Here is an 18,778-nt window from a genome sequence, read left to right as displayed (position 1 = left end):
TGTAAGAGACCTTTGAAACAGGCCCTGAGACATGAAGAAGTTGGGCCAGGGTCATAGAAAATTACAAAATCAGTGTTAACTCAAGTGCTCTGCCTTTGTCACAGTGCCATCTATGTGGAATCACATTGGTATCTGACTTGAAAAATGGGGGTTATTTTTAATTAATACTTCTCTTATTTTGAAACATCAAGAATCCAACGTTCATCCTTCCCAATTGGTCATGATTCAGACTCATTCCTTTAGAAAGTAGTGATATGAACCAATAGTTCCTCCCTGCTACACTGATCACAAAAACTGAACATCCCAATAAAAATCCAATTCAAACTTCTAAACAAGATAACCAAAACCCTGAGACCTGTTGAGAACTGTTTTCCATACACTAACTACTCTACAACGAACAGGATGGGCTCCATCATCTGAGGGCTCTGACAAAAAATTATTCAAATTTCATTAATCTGTTACTCTCTGTCTCTGCCTCTTTCTAGTACTTTCCAGAGAGCCCCTTTCATGTCCTTGTTCCTTAGGGTATAGATCAGAGGATTGAGCATGGGGATGATGATAGTATAGAAAAGGGCAACAAATTTTCCCTCGCTCTCAGAGTAACTGCCCGTGGGTTGGAGGTATGTGTACATGGCTGAGCCATAAAACAGACAAACCACAAGGAGGTGGGACCCACAGGTCCCAAAAGCCTTTCTTCGCCCTGCCATTGATTTGATCCTCAGCACTGCCTGAGCAATGTGTGCATAGGAGCCAACAATCAGTGCTGCAGGAACAGCCACAACTATGACTCGGGCCACAAACATCTTGGCCTCTGTGCCTTCTGTGTCTTCACAAGCCAACTTCAGGAATACAAGCATCTCACAGAAGAAGTGGTTCAGGTAATGGAGGCCACAAAGAGGCATGGCCATCATGAGGCTTGTCTGAATCAGAGAGTTCATGAGACCTCCCACCCAGGCAGCAATAGCCAGAGTCAGGCAGAGAAGGGGGTGCATGATGGTTGTGTAGTGGAGTGGACGACACACAGCAGCATAGCGGTCAAAGGCCATCACCACCAAGAGCATACTCTCAATGGAACCCAGGGTGAGGACAATGAAGAGCTGGGCCACACACCCTCCGTAGCTGATGGTCCTGTCAAGTCCAGAAAGATTGATCAGCAGCTGGGGCACAGTGCTGGTGGTATAGCAGAAGTCCAGGAAGGAGAGGTGGCAGAGGAAGAAGTACATGGGTGTGTGCAGTCGAGGATCCAGTCGTGAGAGTATGATGATGGTGGTGTTGCCAAAGAGGGTTAGGGAGTAGAAAATCGAAATATAAATAAAAAGGATGAGTTCCAGTTGAGGCCAATCAGAGAAGCCCACTAAAATGAAGCCCTCTCCAAAACTGGTGTTGAAATTTTCCATAGCTGTGTGCCTGCATAAATAATGGAAGACAATTCAATGCCCCCTATGAAGAACATGGATGAAAAAATTATTCACAATATTCCCTAAATACTCCAGAATGATGTGTTTCCCTGTTTTCTATTCAGTTCAGTTCTATGCAGTCTTCTTATTTTTTTTCTATTAAAACTGTAAATCACTGGATTAGGAATGATGTCATCTTTCTTTGACTGTGGCCCTGCTGCCTGTGTGTTCTGTGACAGGTCAGGTCACTCAGTCCTGTGGATCTTATGCTTCCTTGTCTGAAAGTAGAGGTGACACTTTGTTTCCACCTTGCATTGATATTACAACAAAATGTAGTAATGTAGACACTGCTTTTAAATACCTAAGGCATAAAAATGCAACATTATTATTGTTTTTCTCCTTTTTTTTCCTCTCCTGGATCTATCGGTAACTTCTTTCAAATTTTAATCTAGGACTTATCACACTGATATCAGAAATTTGACCTCTGGGTGTAAATAGGCTTTTCAACTCAATAAATATAGTTAGTGCACCAATCCTGGAAAATTTGTTCATGACCAGCTGCCTTTGATCAGAAAAAAACTCAGTAGACTGTTGATCCATCTCTTTAGGGAAAAAAAAAACAATTAGCAACAAATATGTTCTTTATAGTGAGTCATCATGCCTAGAATGCCACTTGCCCACATCTTCATCTGATAAATCCTATACTTCACCTGCACAGAAAGAGCTGTTCTTTCTTTTCTCACCCAGCCCTCTTTGCATAGTTTCTCTCTAGTACTTGTCCACTCACTGAAATATTTTTACATGTCTTTTCCTTTCTCAGCTGAGAGCTCCTCAGTGGCACAGAACTAATTGAATATAAAATAAATATTAGCATCTTCCCTTATAATACTCAAGATATGATAAATTAATGTTATATTAATTCATTACACATAACAGCTATTAAAGAAATTTTGTCATGTATAGCATTTGACTCTCCCTGTAAATTTCATAAAAAAATTTATTTCTTTTAAGAAATCCACAGGATAACAAATAACACTTTTTGATAGACTATGGAAGAGGGATAGACATGAAAATTTGCCTTCCATGAAAGGCTAGCATTTCTTGTGGCAAAAATCCAAACAAGACCATTTGAAAATATGTCAGAAAGTAAAAGAGGAAAAAAGTTATCAGCAATAGAATCCATAATCCAAAAGAGAACTTTAATATGATGATACCTGAACAATCAAAATATAAATGGTCATTTTAGTTAATAAAATAATAATATATTTGAACTGAAAGAATTGAACTTAGCTTCCAAACTTCAGTTGGACAATGGAGAACATAAAACTTGCCAACTTAATAGCTAAATACAATCCCATATAGCCAAAGTAATTCTGAAAATTTTTTTAAAGTTGTGGTGTTGCATTTCCTGATTTAATTTTTTTACAAAACAAAAGTAACCAAAACAGTATGGTGTACACACATACACACACACAAACACACACACACACACACACACACACACACACACACATGGACCAGTGGATCAGAAGACATGGTCCAGATATAAATACTAACATATTTGTTTAACTTTTCACCAGGGAACTAATAGAACACAATAAAGAAAGGATAGTGTCTTTCATAAATTGTCCTGGGTTAAATAAATTTCTTCAGTCAAAGAAATGAAATTAGTCTTATATCATTTCATGCACAAGAACAATTTAAAAGACAAGAATAGCCTGCCATTTACTATAACATGGATGGAACTGGGTGACATTATGTAAGGGAAATAACAAAAACTGCATGGTCTCATTAAGTGTGCAAGGTGAAAGAAAAATAAGCCAGATACATAGAGATAGTAAAAAACAAGGTTGCTGATAATGAGGTGGGGCAGGAAATGAGGAACATAAGTCAAAGGATACTAAATAGAAGATATTTGGGATGAAAAAGTCTATACATCTAATAACAATGTGAAAACTAGGTGTAATATATTTGTATATTACTTGGGATTTGTACTAAAATAACAAATTTTAGCTGCTCTTCTCACAAAAACAAAGAAAAAATGTGAGAAATTATGTGATACAATATATAGTATCCCATAGAATCATGATTTATACTTTAAATATACATGATAAAATTTATTCTTGCAAATGAAGTAAGAAATAAAAAACAGAAGACAAAGTAAATTAACTAAATTATTCAAATATATATATATATATATATATATATATATATATATATATATATATATATATATATATTTCCCCATCCATTGGGTATATCCATAGGACATCAATTTTTTTAAAGTAAACTGTAAATAGATTGAAGAGGGATTGGTAGAGCGGAGAGAGACAGAGGAGAGTGGGGTGGAAGGAAAGTGCTGGAGGATTCAATTGGAGCAGATTGTGCTTCATGCTTTTGTGATAATCTCAGGTTGTATCCTGGTGTTGTTTGTAACTGAAAAGAAAAATTTTAAAAATAAAGAAAGGCATGTCATCTTGCAATAGTTTGACTCTTATTTAGAAAGTGAGCTATGGACATAGTTTTGTGTCATTGGAATCTAGTACTTTTTAATCCAGACACTGGTGTGCAAGAACAAGGGCACCACATTATGTACACTCTAAGTTAAATTTTTTCTATCCCTGCTCCATCATATTGAATTTTTCTTTTTTTTTTTTATTGTTGGTTGTTCAAAACATTACATAGTTCTTGATATATCATCTTTCACACTTTGCTTCAAGTGGGTTATGAACTCCCATTTTTAGCCCATATACAGATTGCAGAATCACATCAATTACACATCCATTGATTTACATATTGCCATACTAGTGACTGTCGTGTTCTGCTACCTTTCCTATCCTCTACTATCCCCCCTCCCCTCCCCTCCCCTCCCCTCTTCCCTCTCTACCCCCTCTACTGACCTTCATTTCTCCCCCTTGTATTATTTTTCCCTTTCCCCTCATTTCCTCTTGTATGTTCTTTTGTATAACCCTGAGGGTCTCCTTCCATTTCCATGCAATTTCCCTTTTCTCTCCCTTTCCCTCCCACCTCTCATCTCTGTTTAAGGTTAATCTTCTTCTCATGCTCTTCGTCCCTACTCTGTTCTTAGTTACTCTCCTTATATCAAAGAAGACATTTGGCATTTGTTTTTTAGGGATTGGCTAGCTTCACTTAGCATAATCTGCTCTAGTGCCACCCATTTCCCTGCAAATTCTATGATTTTGTCATTTTTTAATGCAGAGTAATACGCCATTGTGTATAAATGCCACATATTTTTAATCCATTTGTCTATTGAAGGGCATCTGGGTTGGTTCCACAGTCTTGCAACTGTGAATTGAGCTGCTATGAACATCCATGTAGCAGTGTCCCTGTAGCATGCTCTTTTTAGGTCTTTAGGGAATAGACCAAGAAGGGGAATAGCTGGGTCAAATGGTGGCTCCATTCCCAGCTTTCCAAGAAATCTCCATACTGCTTTCCATATTGGCTGCACCAATTTGCAGTCCCACCAGCAATGTACAAGTGTACCCTTTTCCCCAAATCCTCGCCAGCACTTGTTGTTGTTTGACTTCATAATGGCTGCCAATCTTACTGGAGTGAGATGGTATCTTAGGGTGGTTTTGATTTGTATTTCTCTGACTGCTAGAGATGGTGAGCATTTTTTCATGTACTTGTTGATTGATTGTATGTCCTCCTCTGAGAAGTGTCTGTTCAGGTCCTTGGCCCATTTGATGATTGGGTTCTTTGTTATATTATTGTCTAATTTTTGGAGTTCTTTGCATACTCTGGATATTAGGGCTCTATCTGAAGTGTGAGGAGTAAAGATTTGTTCCCAGGATGTAGGCTCTCTATTTACCTCTCTTATTGTTTCTTTAGCTGAGAAAAAACTTTTTAGTTTGAGTAAGTCCCATTTGTTGATTCTAGTTATTAACTTTTGTGCTATGGGTGTCCTATTGAGGAATTTGGAGCCTGACCCCACAGTATGTATATCGTAGCCAACTTTTTCTTCTATCAGACGGCGTGTCTCTGATTTGATATCAAGCTCCTTGATCCATTTTGAATTAACTTTTGTGCATGGCGAGAGAAAGGGATTCAGTTTCATTTTGTTGCATATGGATTTCCAGTTTTCCCAGCACCATTTGTTGAAGATGCTATACTTCCTCCATTGCATGCTTTTAGCCCCTTTATCAAATATAAGATAGTTGTAGTTTTGTGGATTGGTTTCTGTGTCCTCTATTCTGTACCATTGGTCCACCCGCCTGTTTTGGTACCAGTACCATGCTGTTTTTGTTACTATTGCTCTGTAGTATAGTTTGAAGTCTGGTATCGCTATACCGCCTGATTCACACTTCCTGCTTAGCATTGTTTTTGCTATTCTGGGTCTTTTATTTTTCCATATGAATTTCATGATTGCTTTATCTATTTCTACAAGAAATGCTGTTGGGATTTTGATTGGCATTGCATTAAACCTATAGAGAACTTTTGGTAATATCGCCATTTTGATGATGTTGGTTCTGCCTATCCATGAACAGGGTATATTTTTCCATCTTCTAAGATCTTCTTCTATTTCTCTCTTTAGGGTTCTGTAGTTTTCATTGTATAAGTCTTTCACCTCTTTTGTTAGGTTGATTCCCAAGTATTTTATTTTTTTTTTGAAGATATTGTGAATGGAGTGGTTGTCCTCATTTCCATTTCAGAGGATTTGTCACTGATATACAGGAATGCCTTTGATTTATGCGTGTTGATTTTATATCCTGCCACTTTGCTGAATTCATTTATTAGCTCTAAAAGTTTCTTTGTAGAGCCTTTTGGGTCTGCTAGGTATAGAATCATATCATCTGCAAATAGTGATAATTTAAGTTCTTCTTTTCCTATTTTGATGCCTTTAATTTCTTTCGTCTGTCTAATTGCTCTGGCCAGCGTTTTGAGAACTATGTTGAACAGAAGTGGTGAGAGAGGGCATCCCTGTCTTGTTCCAGATTTTAGAGGGAATGCCTTCAATTTTTCTCCATTCAGAATGATGCTAGCCTGAGGCTTAGCATAGATTGCTTTTACAATATTGAGGTATGTTCCTGTTATCCCTAGTTTTTCTAGAGTTTTGAACATAAAGGGATGCTGTACTTTGTCGAATGCTTTTTCCGCATCTATCGAGATGATCATATGGTTCTTATTTTTAAGTCTATTGATGTGGTGAATAACATTTATTGATTTCCGTATATTGAACCAGCCTTGCATCCCAGGGATGAATCCTACTTGATCATGGTGCACAATTTTTTTGATATGTTCTTGTATCCAATTCGCCAGAAATTTATTGAGGATTTTTGCATCTAGGTTCATTAGAGATATTGGTCTGAAGTTTTCTTTCTTTGAAGTGTCTTTGTCTGGTTTAGGTATCAGGGTGATGTTGGCCTCATAGAATGAATTTGGAAGTTCTCCCTCTTTTTCTATTTCCTGAAGTAGCTTGAAAAGTATTGGTATTAGTTCCTCTTTAAAGGTTTTGTAAAATTCTGCTGTATACCCATCCGGTCCTGGGCTTTTCTTAGTTGGTAGTCTTTTGATGGTTTCTTCTATTTCCTCGATTAATATTGGTCTGTTTAGGTTGTCTATATCCTCCTGACTCAATCTGGGCAGATCATATGACTTAAGAAATTTATCTATGCCTTCACTATCTTCTAATTTATTGGAGTATAAGGATTCAAAATAGTTTTTGATTATCTTCTGTATTTCTGAAGTGTCTGTTGTGATATTGCCTTTTTCATCCCGTATGCTAGTAATTTGAGTTCTCTCTCTTCTTCTCTTCACTAGCATGGCTAAGGGTCTGTCGATTTTGTTTATTTTTTCAAAGAACCAACTTTTAGTTTTGTCAATTTTTTCAATTGTTTCTTTTGTTTCGATTTCATTAATTTCAGCTCTGATTTTAATTATTTCTTGCCTTCTACTTCTTTTGCTGTTGTTTTGCTCTTCTTTTTCAAGGATTTTGAGATGAAGTATGAGATCATTTATTTGTTGGTTTTTTCTTTTTTTAAGGAATGAACTCCAAGCAATGAATTTTCCTCTTAGAACTGCTTTCAATGTGTCCCATAGATTCCGATATGTTGTGTCTGTGTTTTCATTAATCTCTAAGAATTTTTTAATTTCCTCCTTGATGTCTTCTATAACCCATTGATCATTCAGTAACCTATTGTTCATTCTCCAAGTGATGTATGCTTTTTCCTTCCTTCTTTTATCGTTGATTTTCAGTTTCATTCCATTATGATCAGATAGGATGCATGGTATTATCTCTACTCCTTTATATTGTCTAAGAGTTGCCCTGTGGCATAATATATGATCTATTTTTGAGAAGGATCCATGTGCTGCTGAGAAAAAAGTGTAACTGCTTGATGTTGGGTGGTATATTCTATATATGTCAATTAAGTCTAGGTTATTAATTGTGTTATTGAGTTCTATAGTTTCCTTATTCAACTTTTGTTTGGAAGATCTGTCCAGTGGCGAGAGAGGTGTGTTGAAGTCTCCCATGATTATTGTATGGTGGTCTATTAGACTCTTGAACTTGTGAAGAGTTTGTTTGATGAACATAGCTGCACCATTGTTTGGGGCATATATATTTATGATTGTTATGTCTTGTTGGTGTATGGTTCCCTTAAGCAGTATGTAGTGTCCCTCTTTAACCCTTTTGATTAACTTTGGCTTGAAATCTATTTTATTTGATATGAGTATGGACACTCCTGCTTGTTTCCGAAGTCCATATGAGTGATATGATTTTTCCCAACCTTTCACCTTCAGCCTATGTATGTCTTTTCCTATCAAATGTGTCTCCTGTAAGCAGCATATTGTTGGGTCTTGTTTTGTGATCCATTCTACTAGCCTGTGTCTCTTAATTGGTGAGTTTAAGCCATTAACATTTAGGGTTATTATTGAGATATGGGTTGTTCTTCCAGCCATATTTGTTTATTTCTGTTACTAAACATGGTTTGTTTTCCTCTTTGATTATTCCCCCCCCCCTTTACTGTCCTACCTCCCACTGTTGGTTTTCATTGTTATTTTCCATTTCCTCTTCCTGTAATGTTTTGCCGAGGATGTTTTGAAGAGATGGTTTTCTAGCTGCATATTCTTTTAACTTTTGTTTGTCGTCGAAGGTTTTAATTTCATCTTCCATCCTGAAGCTTAATTTCGCTGGATACACAATTCTTGGTTGGAACCCATTTTCTTTCAGTGTTTGAAATATGTTATTCCAGGATCTTCTAGCTTTCATAGTCTGTGTTGAAAGATCAGCTGTTATCCTGATTGGCTTGCCCCTAAATGTAATCTGCTTCCTTTCTCTTGTAGCTTTTAAAATTCTCTCCTTATTCTGTATGTTGGGCATCTTCATTATAATGTGTCTAGGTGTGGATCTCTTATAATTTTGCACATTCGGCGTCCTGTAGGCTTCTAGAATTTGGGATTCTGTCTCATTCTTCAAGTCTGGGAAGTTTTCTCGTATTATTTCATTGAATAAATTGCTCATTCCTTTGGTATGGATTTCTATACCTTCCTGTATCCCAATGACTCTTAAGTTTGGTCTCTTAATGTTATCCCATATTTCTTGGATGTTCTGCTCATGGTTTCTTAACAGTCTTGCTGAGCTGTCTATGTTCTTTTCAAGTTGAAATACTTTGTCTTCATTGTCTGATGTTCTATCTTCTAAGTGTTCTACTCTGCTGGTAGTATTCTCCATTGAGTTTTTAAGTTGGTTTATTGCTTCCTGCATTTCTAGGATTTCTGTTTCTTTGTTTTTTATAAGCTCTATCTCCCTGTATAGTTGATCCTTTGCTTCCTGGATTTGTTTGTGTAATTCATTGTCGAAGTGATCTTTCATTGTCTGATTTTGCTGTCTAATGTCTTCCTTGATACTCCAGATCATCTGAAGCATATATATCCTGAATTCTTCATCTGACATTCCATCTGCTGCAGCTGTTACCTCTTCTAAAGTTGAGTTGACCTGCATTGCTCGTCCTTTCTTTCCTTGTTTTTTCATACTGCTTGCGTTTCTTTCTTCTTGGTGAAACTGTTGTGTTTTTGAAATTTCCCCCCCCCTATATATTTATATTGCTCTTGTATAGTTGAAAAGTCTCCCTTGCAGGTGTGGGCGGGGGCTCTGCTCTGCCCCTCCTCCAATTGGTGTGAGGTGTCTACCACGCCCGCGGACCCCTGGGCCTGATCCGCCGTTCTGTCGCAGGTCTGCCTACCTTGCAGGTGGGGGCGAAGGCTCTGCCCTGCCCCTCCTACCACGCCCGGGGACCGCTAGGCCTGATCTGCAGGCGGGCACGGGTGTCAGTTCCGCTCCGCCCCCACTCCAATTGGGGTCACTTGACCACTGCACAGGCGGGCCGCTGGGCCTGATCTGGGTGCGGGCGAAGGCTCTGCTCTGCCCCTACTCCAGTTGGGGTGAAGTGTGTACCATGCTGGCAGGCCGCTGGGCCTGATCTGCAGGTTTTCGCAGGTCTGCCTACCTTGCGGGCGCGGGCGGCGGCCCCGCTCCTCCCCTCTGGCTCGACGACAAAGCGAGAGAGACTCGGGTATCTGTGACTCACCCTCCCTACCAGGGGACCAACTGTTTCCGTCGCCACTGGCACCGATGAAGTTCTCTCCTCGGCCGCTCTCCGATGACATCAGATCTCTGCCATGCTGGCATCCCCTGTTCTATGGCTGAATCCCATTTTCTTCTCTTCCAATAGGCGGAGCTGTGCCCTCTGAGCCGAGCTTCTGCCCTCTATGTGCTGACAGAAATCCCTGTACGGTGGCTCCTGGGAGTCTCTCAATCCTGTTAGTCCAGAGCCCTTTCACTTATCCGGCCCCTCCCCCTGTTCCTCCTCCCAGCCAGCCAGCCAGGTCCTGTTCACCAGAGGCGGTTCCCCAAGGATCTGATTACACTTGCAGCCCCACCGCGTGTCCTATATCCCGAACGATGAACACCCTCTCTGTCATTCATCTAAGCCCCAGTGCTGTGGTGGGGTGATCTGGGAACCAACAGTTTTATTTTTTCCGGACCCCTTTGGTGGGCACGCCCCCAGAAACTGGCGGCTAAGATCTTGGGTGTCGCCGCTGGTGTTAAGGGGAGGTGGGGATCTGGAATCCCCTCTGCTTCCCTACAGACACGCCCCCGGAGAGATACCCGAGGTTTCCTGGCTGCTTGTATCTGGAGGGGGTGGGAGTCACACACCTGCTAACGTGGATTCCGCTGGGAAGGAATTCTGTCGGCGGAACTTTGGTGATGTCACCTCTCTGCTATGGCGGGCCCCAGGCTCCTTGCCAGAGTGTCCGAAGGGAGGGGTGGGACTGGTCTGTCTCTGGTTGGTTTCAGCTCCCGGTTCGCTATTTCATGAAGGCTTGGCGAGAGACCTCTTCCTAGAGTCCCTGCACCGCTCCTGCTGCGCTGCGCCTCGGAGGCTATCCGCCCTGACGTGGGGGCCGGTGCAGGCAGCCGACAGTCGCTGAGTCGCGCGTGCAGCGGCTGGCGGGTCTGGACCTCTGCACTGCGTGGTGGAGATTCACTCGTCTAGCGCAAACTGTCACCTCCAAAAATCCTACCGATTCCCGGCCGGTCTCTCTTTAGTGGAATTTTGCTAGGAGTTTCTCAGCAGGTCGAATCTAAGCGTATCCATGCGTCTCTCTGACCCCGTTGTTGAGGAGGTACTGAAAGCGCTGCCTCCCCTCTCGCCGCCATGTTGGATCCCTCCCATATTGAATTTTTCAAACCGAAAACTCAGCACCTGCCTGCTTGATTGCAAGCAACTTGCTTGGTTGATGAGCCCTTCTTTCCCAAATCCCAGGGGCCTGATAAAGTATGGTCTGATATCCAGAAACACAATATAACATTCCCAAATGAAGTGTCCCACTAACCTTCTCCCTGTGACTCCCTGTGTTCAGCACAGTCTACCTTACCCTCCTACTTTAGGCACTTCTCTGACACTAAGAAACCAGATCCTACAGTGATGACTGTCTTCCAGTCCCTTGTAGAGATTTTCCCCACACTTCTCTGGGCTCACTGCTGGGGTCTGCCTCAAGCCCACATCTGGTAATCATGGAAAGAAAAGTTCTTCTTACTCATGAACTCCCTGGGAATTGTTTTATCTTCAAGAAAAGTTACCCATTACGCCTCAGTTGGACCTCACATTTGGGAGTCTGTGTGGATCCCACACAATATTCCTAGCCCTCTATCTCATAACCCACAAGGGTTTGAGACCTAAGAAGGCAAGTCCACCGTTGGTCAAAATGGCTCAGGGAATGGGTGCCATTAGGCCTCAGGCAAATTATCACAGTGCATATAGTTGGGAAAGGTGGGAAAGGTCTCATTAGGGGAGCACACAGAATAGACCCAATTCTCCTTTCAATTGACAGTATTCCATATTCTGAAGGAAGTAACCAAGCTATGTGAAATTTACTGGATTCCATATTCCTTAAATGAAGGTGATAATTGCAAAACGAGCATTTCCTTACCTAATCTGTTATTCCAGTAAAAGAGGGAAATGACAAACTGATATCAAGATCCCTAAGGACTCCTGATCTTAGAGCAGCCATCTCTAAGTGTTTTAAAATGATCTGTGTCTACACATATCTATTTAAATAATAAACTTTGTTTCTTCTTTAGCAGTGCTGGGAATCAAACCCATGGCCTCCCATAAGCTAAGCAAGAATTTAGCTCTGAGCTACATCCGCAGCCAAAAATAAACTTCTTGAGATAAAAAAAAATCATACACTACATTGTTCCTAACATTCCTTTAATTTAATGACTCTGTCTGGATAATAATGAACCACAGTAAAATCAGAAAATTTTATCATGTATCTGAGAGGAAGATGTTCCCCAAACTCCTTACTGATCTCCTTCCTTGTCCGAAGATCTATCCTTAAATTTGAATTGAATTTTTCCTTTTCTTGTTCTCATCTTAAACAACTCTCTAATTAGTTAATAGAGGATTGAACTCACTACCAAACCTAATGAGCCACAAGAGCATCCTCCCTATTGTTCATCACAGTCTGCACTTGCACAGACTCAATCAATCCCTCAAAATACCCCATCATCTCACATTAGAAATCACACAATTTCCATCCCACCCCTCAAATATTAAGGGTGATCTTCAAGACTCTTTTAAAGTTTTTCATAACAATGCACTGATGTCTTATACTGTAGGACCAGAAAACTACCTTTGGAGTCAAAGACAGCTTAATTGATATTCAAACGATGAACTAACAAATTGCTTTGTAATTCTAACTCCCCACACAGAACATTGTCACCAAATATGATGGATCTTCCCAAGTTCCAGGAGGCGTCCATTCCTCCAAGAAACCTCCTTTGATTTATCAGCAATAAGTTTGATCATGACTCTGTTCTGGGTCCCCTGGTTCTAAAAGTCACTTTACATATAATGGCATCATAGGAATTGAGTTTTGTGAAGCCAGAGTGGCACACCCAGTCAGTTCTCACCCAGAGTTTTATGAAAAAAAACCTGCTAAATTTACCTTCCTTGATTCTATTGCCTTCAAGATAACGTGGGACCTGTTTAACACTGGTAGCATTCAGAGATGTCTGGGAAAGACAGTTTCCTTTTCGATTCTGACTTCATCTGTGGGGTGGAGGGCTTGCACTGAAGTCTTGTTCTGCAGAAGTCATGCTTCTGTATGGTTCCTGCCCTCAACCCTCAACAGGAGGCTAAAGCATTTTCCCACTGTACTCTGATTCAATCACCCTAACCAGATGAAAACAGGAAGAAGCTGGTGTATTGTCAGATCACCTTCTGACTCTAAGGCTAAGCACACCAATTCTCCCCTGGGGATACTACCACAATCTCTTTAAGAGCAGTGGAGACAGAACTGATAACTAAGAGAGCTTGGAGACCTCTGGGTCCCAATGTGGCAATTAAAACCAACTGACTGGCTCAAGATCTGCCTTGCAGTCCTCAGTTCTCCCTAGCCTCACACTCTGCCCAAACCAAACTGATGTATCCAGTGTGCTCAGAACACCCCTTCTCCCTTGCTCATGGACAGTATAGCCTTTCCCCAAATTTGACCCCAGTCCTACCAGCCCTTCAATTAAACCAACTTTCATGTCTCACTTGAAGCTAAAATGTTTATCACAATTCAAATATCTTCCTTCTTCAAAACTGTTGTTGAAACTTCCCATAGCCTTGCACCTGCACAAATAATGGAAAACAATTCAATGTCCTCCAGGAAGAACATGGATTAAAAAAATTATTCACAGTATTCCCTCTGTAATGAATTTCTTTATCTATTTTGCTATTCAGTTCAGTTATTTGCAGTCTTCTATTTTACTCTTTTCTTAAAACTGTAAATCACTGGATTGGGAATGATGTCATCTTTATTTGACTGTAGCCTTGCTGCCTGTGTGTTCTGTGACATTAGCCAGGTCACTCAGTCCTGTGGATCTGGTGCTTCCTTGTCTGAAAGAGGAGATGACATTATCTCTGCATTGCATTGAATTAGGACAAAATGTAGTAATGCGGAAACTGCTTTTATATATATAAAATATAAAAACACAGCATCATTATTCTCTATTATTTTCTTTTACTCCTCACCTAGGTCTGTTAGTTATCTTATTTCAAATTTGAATCAAGGATTAAAGCAACCTGAGATCACAAGTTTGACCTGTGGACTCTGATAAGCTACCATCTGCTGGAAGAACATAGCCAGTGCACCTGTTCCCAGAAACCCAGCTCATGATCAGCTTCCATCTGTCACGTGAGCTGAGAAAATTTGCTCCTTGGTAGTTAAAAATGAAGAAAAAAAAGAGGATCAGTAACAAATTTTTCCAGTCATCATGTTTTGAATACTCCTCCCCTGATTTTATTAGCTGATAAGGACCATTCTTGAGATCCACTGAAAGACCTCTTCTTACTTTTCTAGCCCACCCCACATTGTACAGATTCTTTCTAGCACTTGTCCACTCACTGATTTTCTCCTTTGTCTTTGTACCTTTCTAAGCTGAGAGCTCCTTATTCATAGATAACAAGTTGAATATTTTTAGAAATCAGCATTTTCCTTTATGATACACAGATATGATGAATGAATGTTAATTTAATGCATTATACATAGTACCAGTTAGACAAATTTTGTTGTGTACAGCATTGGATTCTCTAGTCTAATCTCATGAAATTCTATTCTTCTAAGAAACCTACATATTAACTAATACACATTTTGATGAATTTAGAAGAGGGATAGACATCAAAAGTTGTCTTCCATAAAAGATTGGTCTTTCTTGTGGCTAAAAATCCAAACAATGTCATATGAAAACACTTCAGAAAACAAATCAAGAAACAGGTGATCAATAGAAGCCTGGCTGTGTTCAGTATAAAAGATCGTTTCCTAATTAGCTGATTCTTCTCCATACTGAACATCATCAATGGATCTATGCTGGATCAATGAGAATAATGAATTTGGAGGCTATCCTTGCAGCCTCAAAGGAAAAGATAAGTTAACTGTGAATTAATGATAATGAAGTATTAATTCACATGTAGTTTAACCAATACTCCAAAGCTTTTTATTGAATGACCACCATAGCAGAGAATAACAGCATATTGTGAATACCTTTTCCTGATGATCAATTCTACCACTGACTGGCTATTACACCTGTTCTGAAAATTTTATATCTTTACTTATAAAACAAATTCATTTACTTATAAAACAAATAAATAAATAACATTTCATAGGATTTTTATTGGTATTAAGTAACATACATTCTGAAAGCTGTGATTAAAAACAAAAGCTATTCCCACTTTTAGTACTTATCTTAAGTTCCATGAAATGGGGCCTGCTTAACTTATCCTTCTATTCCCATCCCAGGGCAGTGCCTAGTAAATAAAAGGCTCTAAAAATATTGTTTAATAAATTAATGAATGCTTTGACCACCCTAATTCTATGACTTGTACACATAAACATCTCAGAAATATTGGTTTCTTCTACAACCTGAAAGAATTAACACACCTGCATTGTTTCTCATTTAGTTCCACAAGGTTTTTAATCATTCCTGCTCCATGTGTTTATCAATGATTTTAATAATATCATATGATATGCTTCATATATTTGAAATTGAACAAAATTTAGAAGTATAATTAACATGATAAATACTAAATCATAATACAATATAATATATAATTATTAGCAATTATTATCAATAATTATGATATAATAGTAATATGATTAAAACTTGGAGATTTAAAAAACAAGGGTACTTTAGTGGATAAGAAAATGAGATATCTTTGAACTGGGAGAATTGAACTTAACTTCCTAATCTTAGCTGGATAGATGTAGAATAGATGACATGAAACTTGCAAACTTGACAGAATGTCAAAAATGATACTTTAAATATACATGATAAAATTTATTCTTGAACAATCATGTTTATAAAACATAAAGGACAAAACCAAACAGCCAAAGCAATACTTAGAAAGTAAAACAAAGTTGTGGTATCAAAATTTATGATTTAAAATTTTGTTACAAAGCAATAGAAACAAAAATGTTTGGTACTCTTAAACACACACACATACACACACAGAAAAACAGCTATATAGACCAATGGAATAGAAGACATGACCTAGATACAAATAGTAATTTAATTTTTCAAGAGGGTCACAATGAGGAAAGGATAATTCCCTTCATAATTGGTACTGGGAGAAATAAATTTTCTTCATGTAAAAGAATGAAATTGGATCTTATACCATGCACAAAAACAATTCAAAATGGGTAAGACAAGGAGATCCTGTCATTTACCACAACATGGGAGACATTATATAAGGCAAATAAGCCAGAAATAGAAAACAAAACTTGCCTGATCTCACTTAGATGTACAATGAAAGAGATAATCCAGATCCAAACATAAACAAAATATGAAACATAAATAGCACCTAGTTGTCAATATGAGATGGGGGGATGAAAGGACAAGATATAGGTCAAAGGATAATAGAAGATATTTAGGGTGAAAAAGTCTAGAGATCTAATCATAACCTGAAATGATAGGTTAAAAATGATGGAATTTATGTTAAATTAAAATATCAGCTGTTCTGGCCACAAAAACAGAGAAATTGTGAGAAAATGTATATTAACATGCTTCATGATCATAGTATATATGCATCATGATACTATTTATATATATCTCATAGTATCATGTTTTATACCTTAAAAATACATGATAAAACTTATTCTTGCAAATAAAATAAGAAATAAAGAGCAGAAGATAATGATGAGTTGGAAAGGAGGGACCAAATCCCCAATATATGTCAACAGGGCCTGTGGTAATCAGATTTTCATCACTCTGACCAAACTATCTTACACAAACAACTTGGAGGAGGAAAGGTTTCAGAGGTTTCACTCAAGGTAGGCTGGCTCTATTGTTCTGGGCCTGGAGTGAGACACAACATCCTGATAGAATGGTGTGATAAGAGAAAGTTGCTCAGCACAGGGCAGCTGGTCAGCAGAGACAAAGAGAAGAAGGGCCAAGGAGAAGATATAGTCCCCAATGGCACATTCATATTACCTACTGTCTCTACATTTTACACCACCTGCCAGAAGTCCATTAAAATTATTAATCCATCAAGTGGATTGATCCAGAGGTGAGATTAGAGTCTTCATTAGACAATCTTTTCCAAAATGGCTAACCATTGGACATTGCTGCACTGGGGACCACACCTTCTGCTCATGAGCTTTTGGGGGATAATCCAGATCCAAACCAAAACAGTACTTATTGACTTTTGAATTCTAGTAAAAAAAAATCTCAGATTCATTAAACACTGAAATACAGGATCTGTGCTTTCCTAATTTAGAAGAAAATGTACCAGCCATTTGTTCATATCCCTTTAAAAATCTGATACTGTACAAAGCCTCAAACCAAGAGCGTGTTTAATGAAGTGCCACCTTGTTTCCTCATGCCTACACTTTTGCCCTTTGGGTTCTCTCAGCTCCCCACTTTCATCTTTGTGTCTTGTATTCCTTGTTCAATTGATATTCACATGTCAATATCTTTAGCTTACCACTCTGTAACATCCACCTAACTCTGGAAGAATATAATATTTATAGTTTCTATTGCTCAAGTCAGGTTAATTAAATTCTTCTGAAAAGAATAACACAAATATCCAAGTTAATCATATCAAAAATTCACAGTCTTTTCAATGTGTCTTTAACATTCCCCTCTCTACTGGCTCTTTCCCAATAGAGGTACCTAAGAGCAAGCCTCTCTCACTTAAACACATTTCCTTTCACTCTATGACCAATTTTGGTTACATCTTTATGTCTTTCTTCATAGATTACTTTTTTACAGAATTGTCTCTACTCATTGTTTCCACCATTTCCCTTCCCACTAATCCTCAACCCACTACTATATGGATTACGTCCTCTCTAATTTCTATGAAAAAACACAGTGCACATTTTCAGTTCTTTCCTTGGTCATGTTGATTACTATCCCTTTTTACACAAAATCTCTTCCTCTTCCCTCTTGAATATCTTCCTCTTTTCTGGCCATCTCTTAGTCTCCTTGGTGTGCTTTTTTTTGTGCATTCCCTACATCTTATGGTTCCTCCTCAGGGTTCCACCTCAAATCCTTTTCTCTTAACATTCAAAAGACCCTTCCTGGAAAATGCCATCCATTCCAAGGCTTGAATCACAGAGTTTCTGTGTGGATAACACCCAGATGTATGTCTCCACCCACAAGGTCTTATATGAATTTCAGACTTCAATAAGCCAGTTGTATTAAAATGCATTTTATTTTATATATAACATATATAAGTATACATTAAATGTTTATATATTTATATATAACATATGTAGTATATATATAAATATATGAGTATATAACTATATATTTATATTGAATATTTAAAATATATATGAATATATATATACATTATTTGTATTATATATATAATGTATATATAAATATATAATGGATTGATACTTGGGGACTTGATAGACCTTGGAGGTACTGTCTTATTCAGGGGTAGACAACAAAAGAATTTCCTAAAAACAATTTTCATGGACAAATCAGCTAATCCAGAACTTATATTTCAGCCATCTCCTTTATTTGGGTTGAACTGGGTCCTTACACTTTGAGCCATTATGTAAAGTGCTTTGATCAAACCAAGACCAGGTACTTATAATTTAAGACATCCCTTATTTCCCAGAGACTGTTGAAAATATTCAAACTCACACATTTCAAGCCTGTTTAAACTACCTGTCCCATTTCAAACTGCAGAAACCATAGTAGAGGCTCATATCCCTATTATCCTGGTGCTTCATGGTGTGGCCCCATGTGGCATGCCATATCTCCTCCTCTAAGGAATTGTGAGTAATAAACTTTTATATGACAATTATTTCCTGATCCATTGTCTCACCATACCTAAATAACAATTAAAAAGTACCTATTA

The 18,778-nt window shown here is 38.5% G+C and overlaps 1 protein-coding gene across 1 annotated transcript; it reads right to left on the bottom strand.

The window, feature by feature from the left end:
* Positions 1-458: 458 nt before the first annotated feature.
* Positions 459-1,397, bottom strand: LOC114107603 (olfactory receptor 2Y1B-like). Its single transcript, XM_027955026.2, has one exon. It carries the CDS (start codon positions 1,395-1,397, stop codon positions 459-461), a length of 939 nt encoding a protein of 312 aa, XP_027810827.2.
* Positions 1,398-18,778: the final 17,381 nt, after the last annotated feature.

Source organism: Marmota flaviventris, chromosome 5, assembly GCF_047511675.1.
Source record: "Marmota flaviventris isolate mMarFla1 chromosome 5, mMarFla1.hap1, whole genome shotgun sequence".
NCBI classification, from domain to species: domain Eukaryota; kingdom Metazoa; phylum Chordata; class Mammalia; order Rodentia; family Sciuridae; genus Marmota; species Marmota flaviventris.
This window is presented reverse-complemented; position numbering and strand designations above follow the sequence as displayed.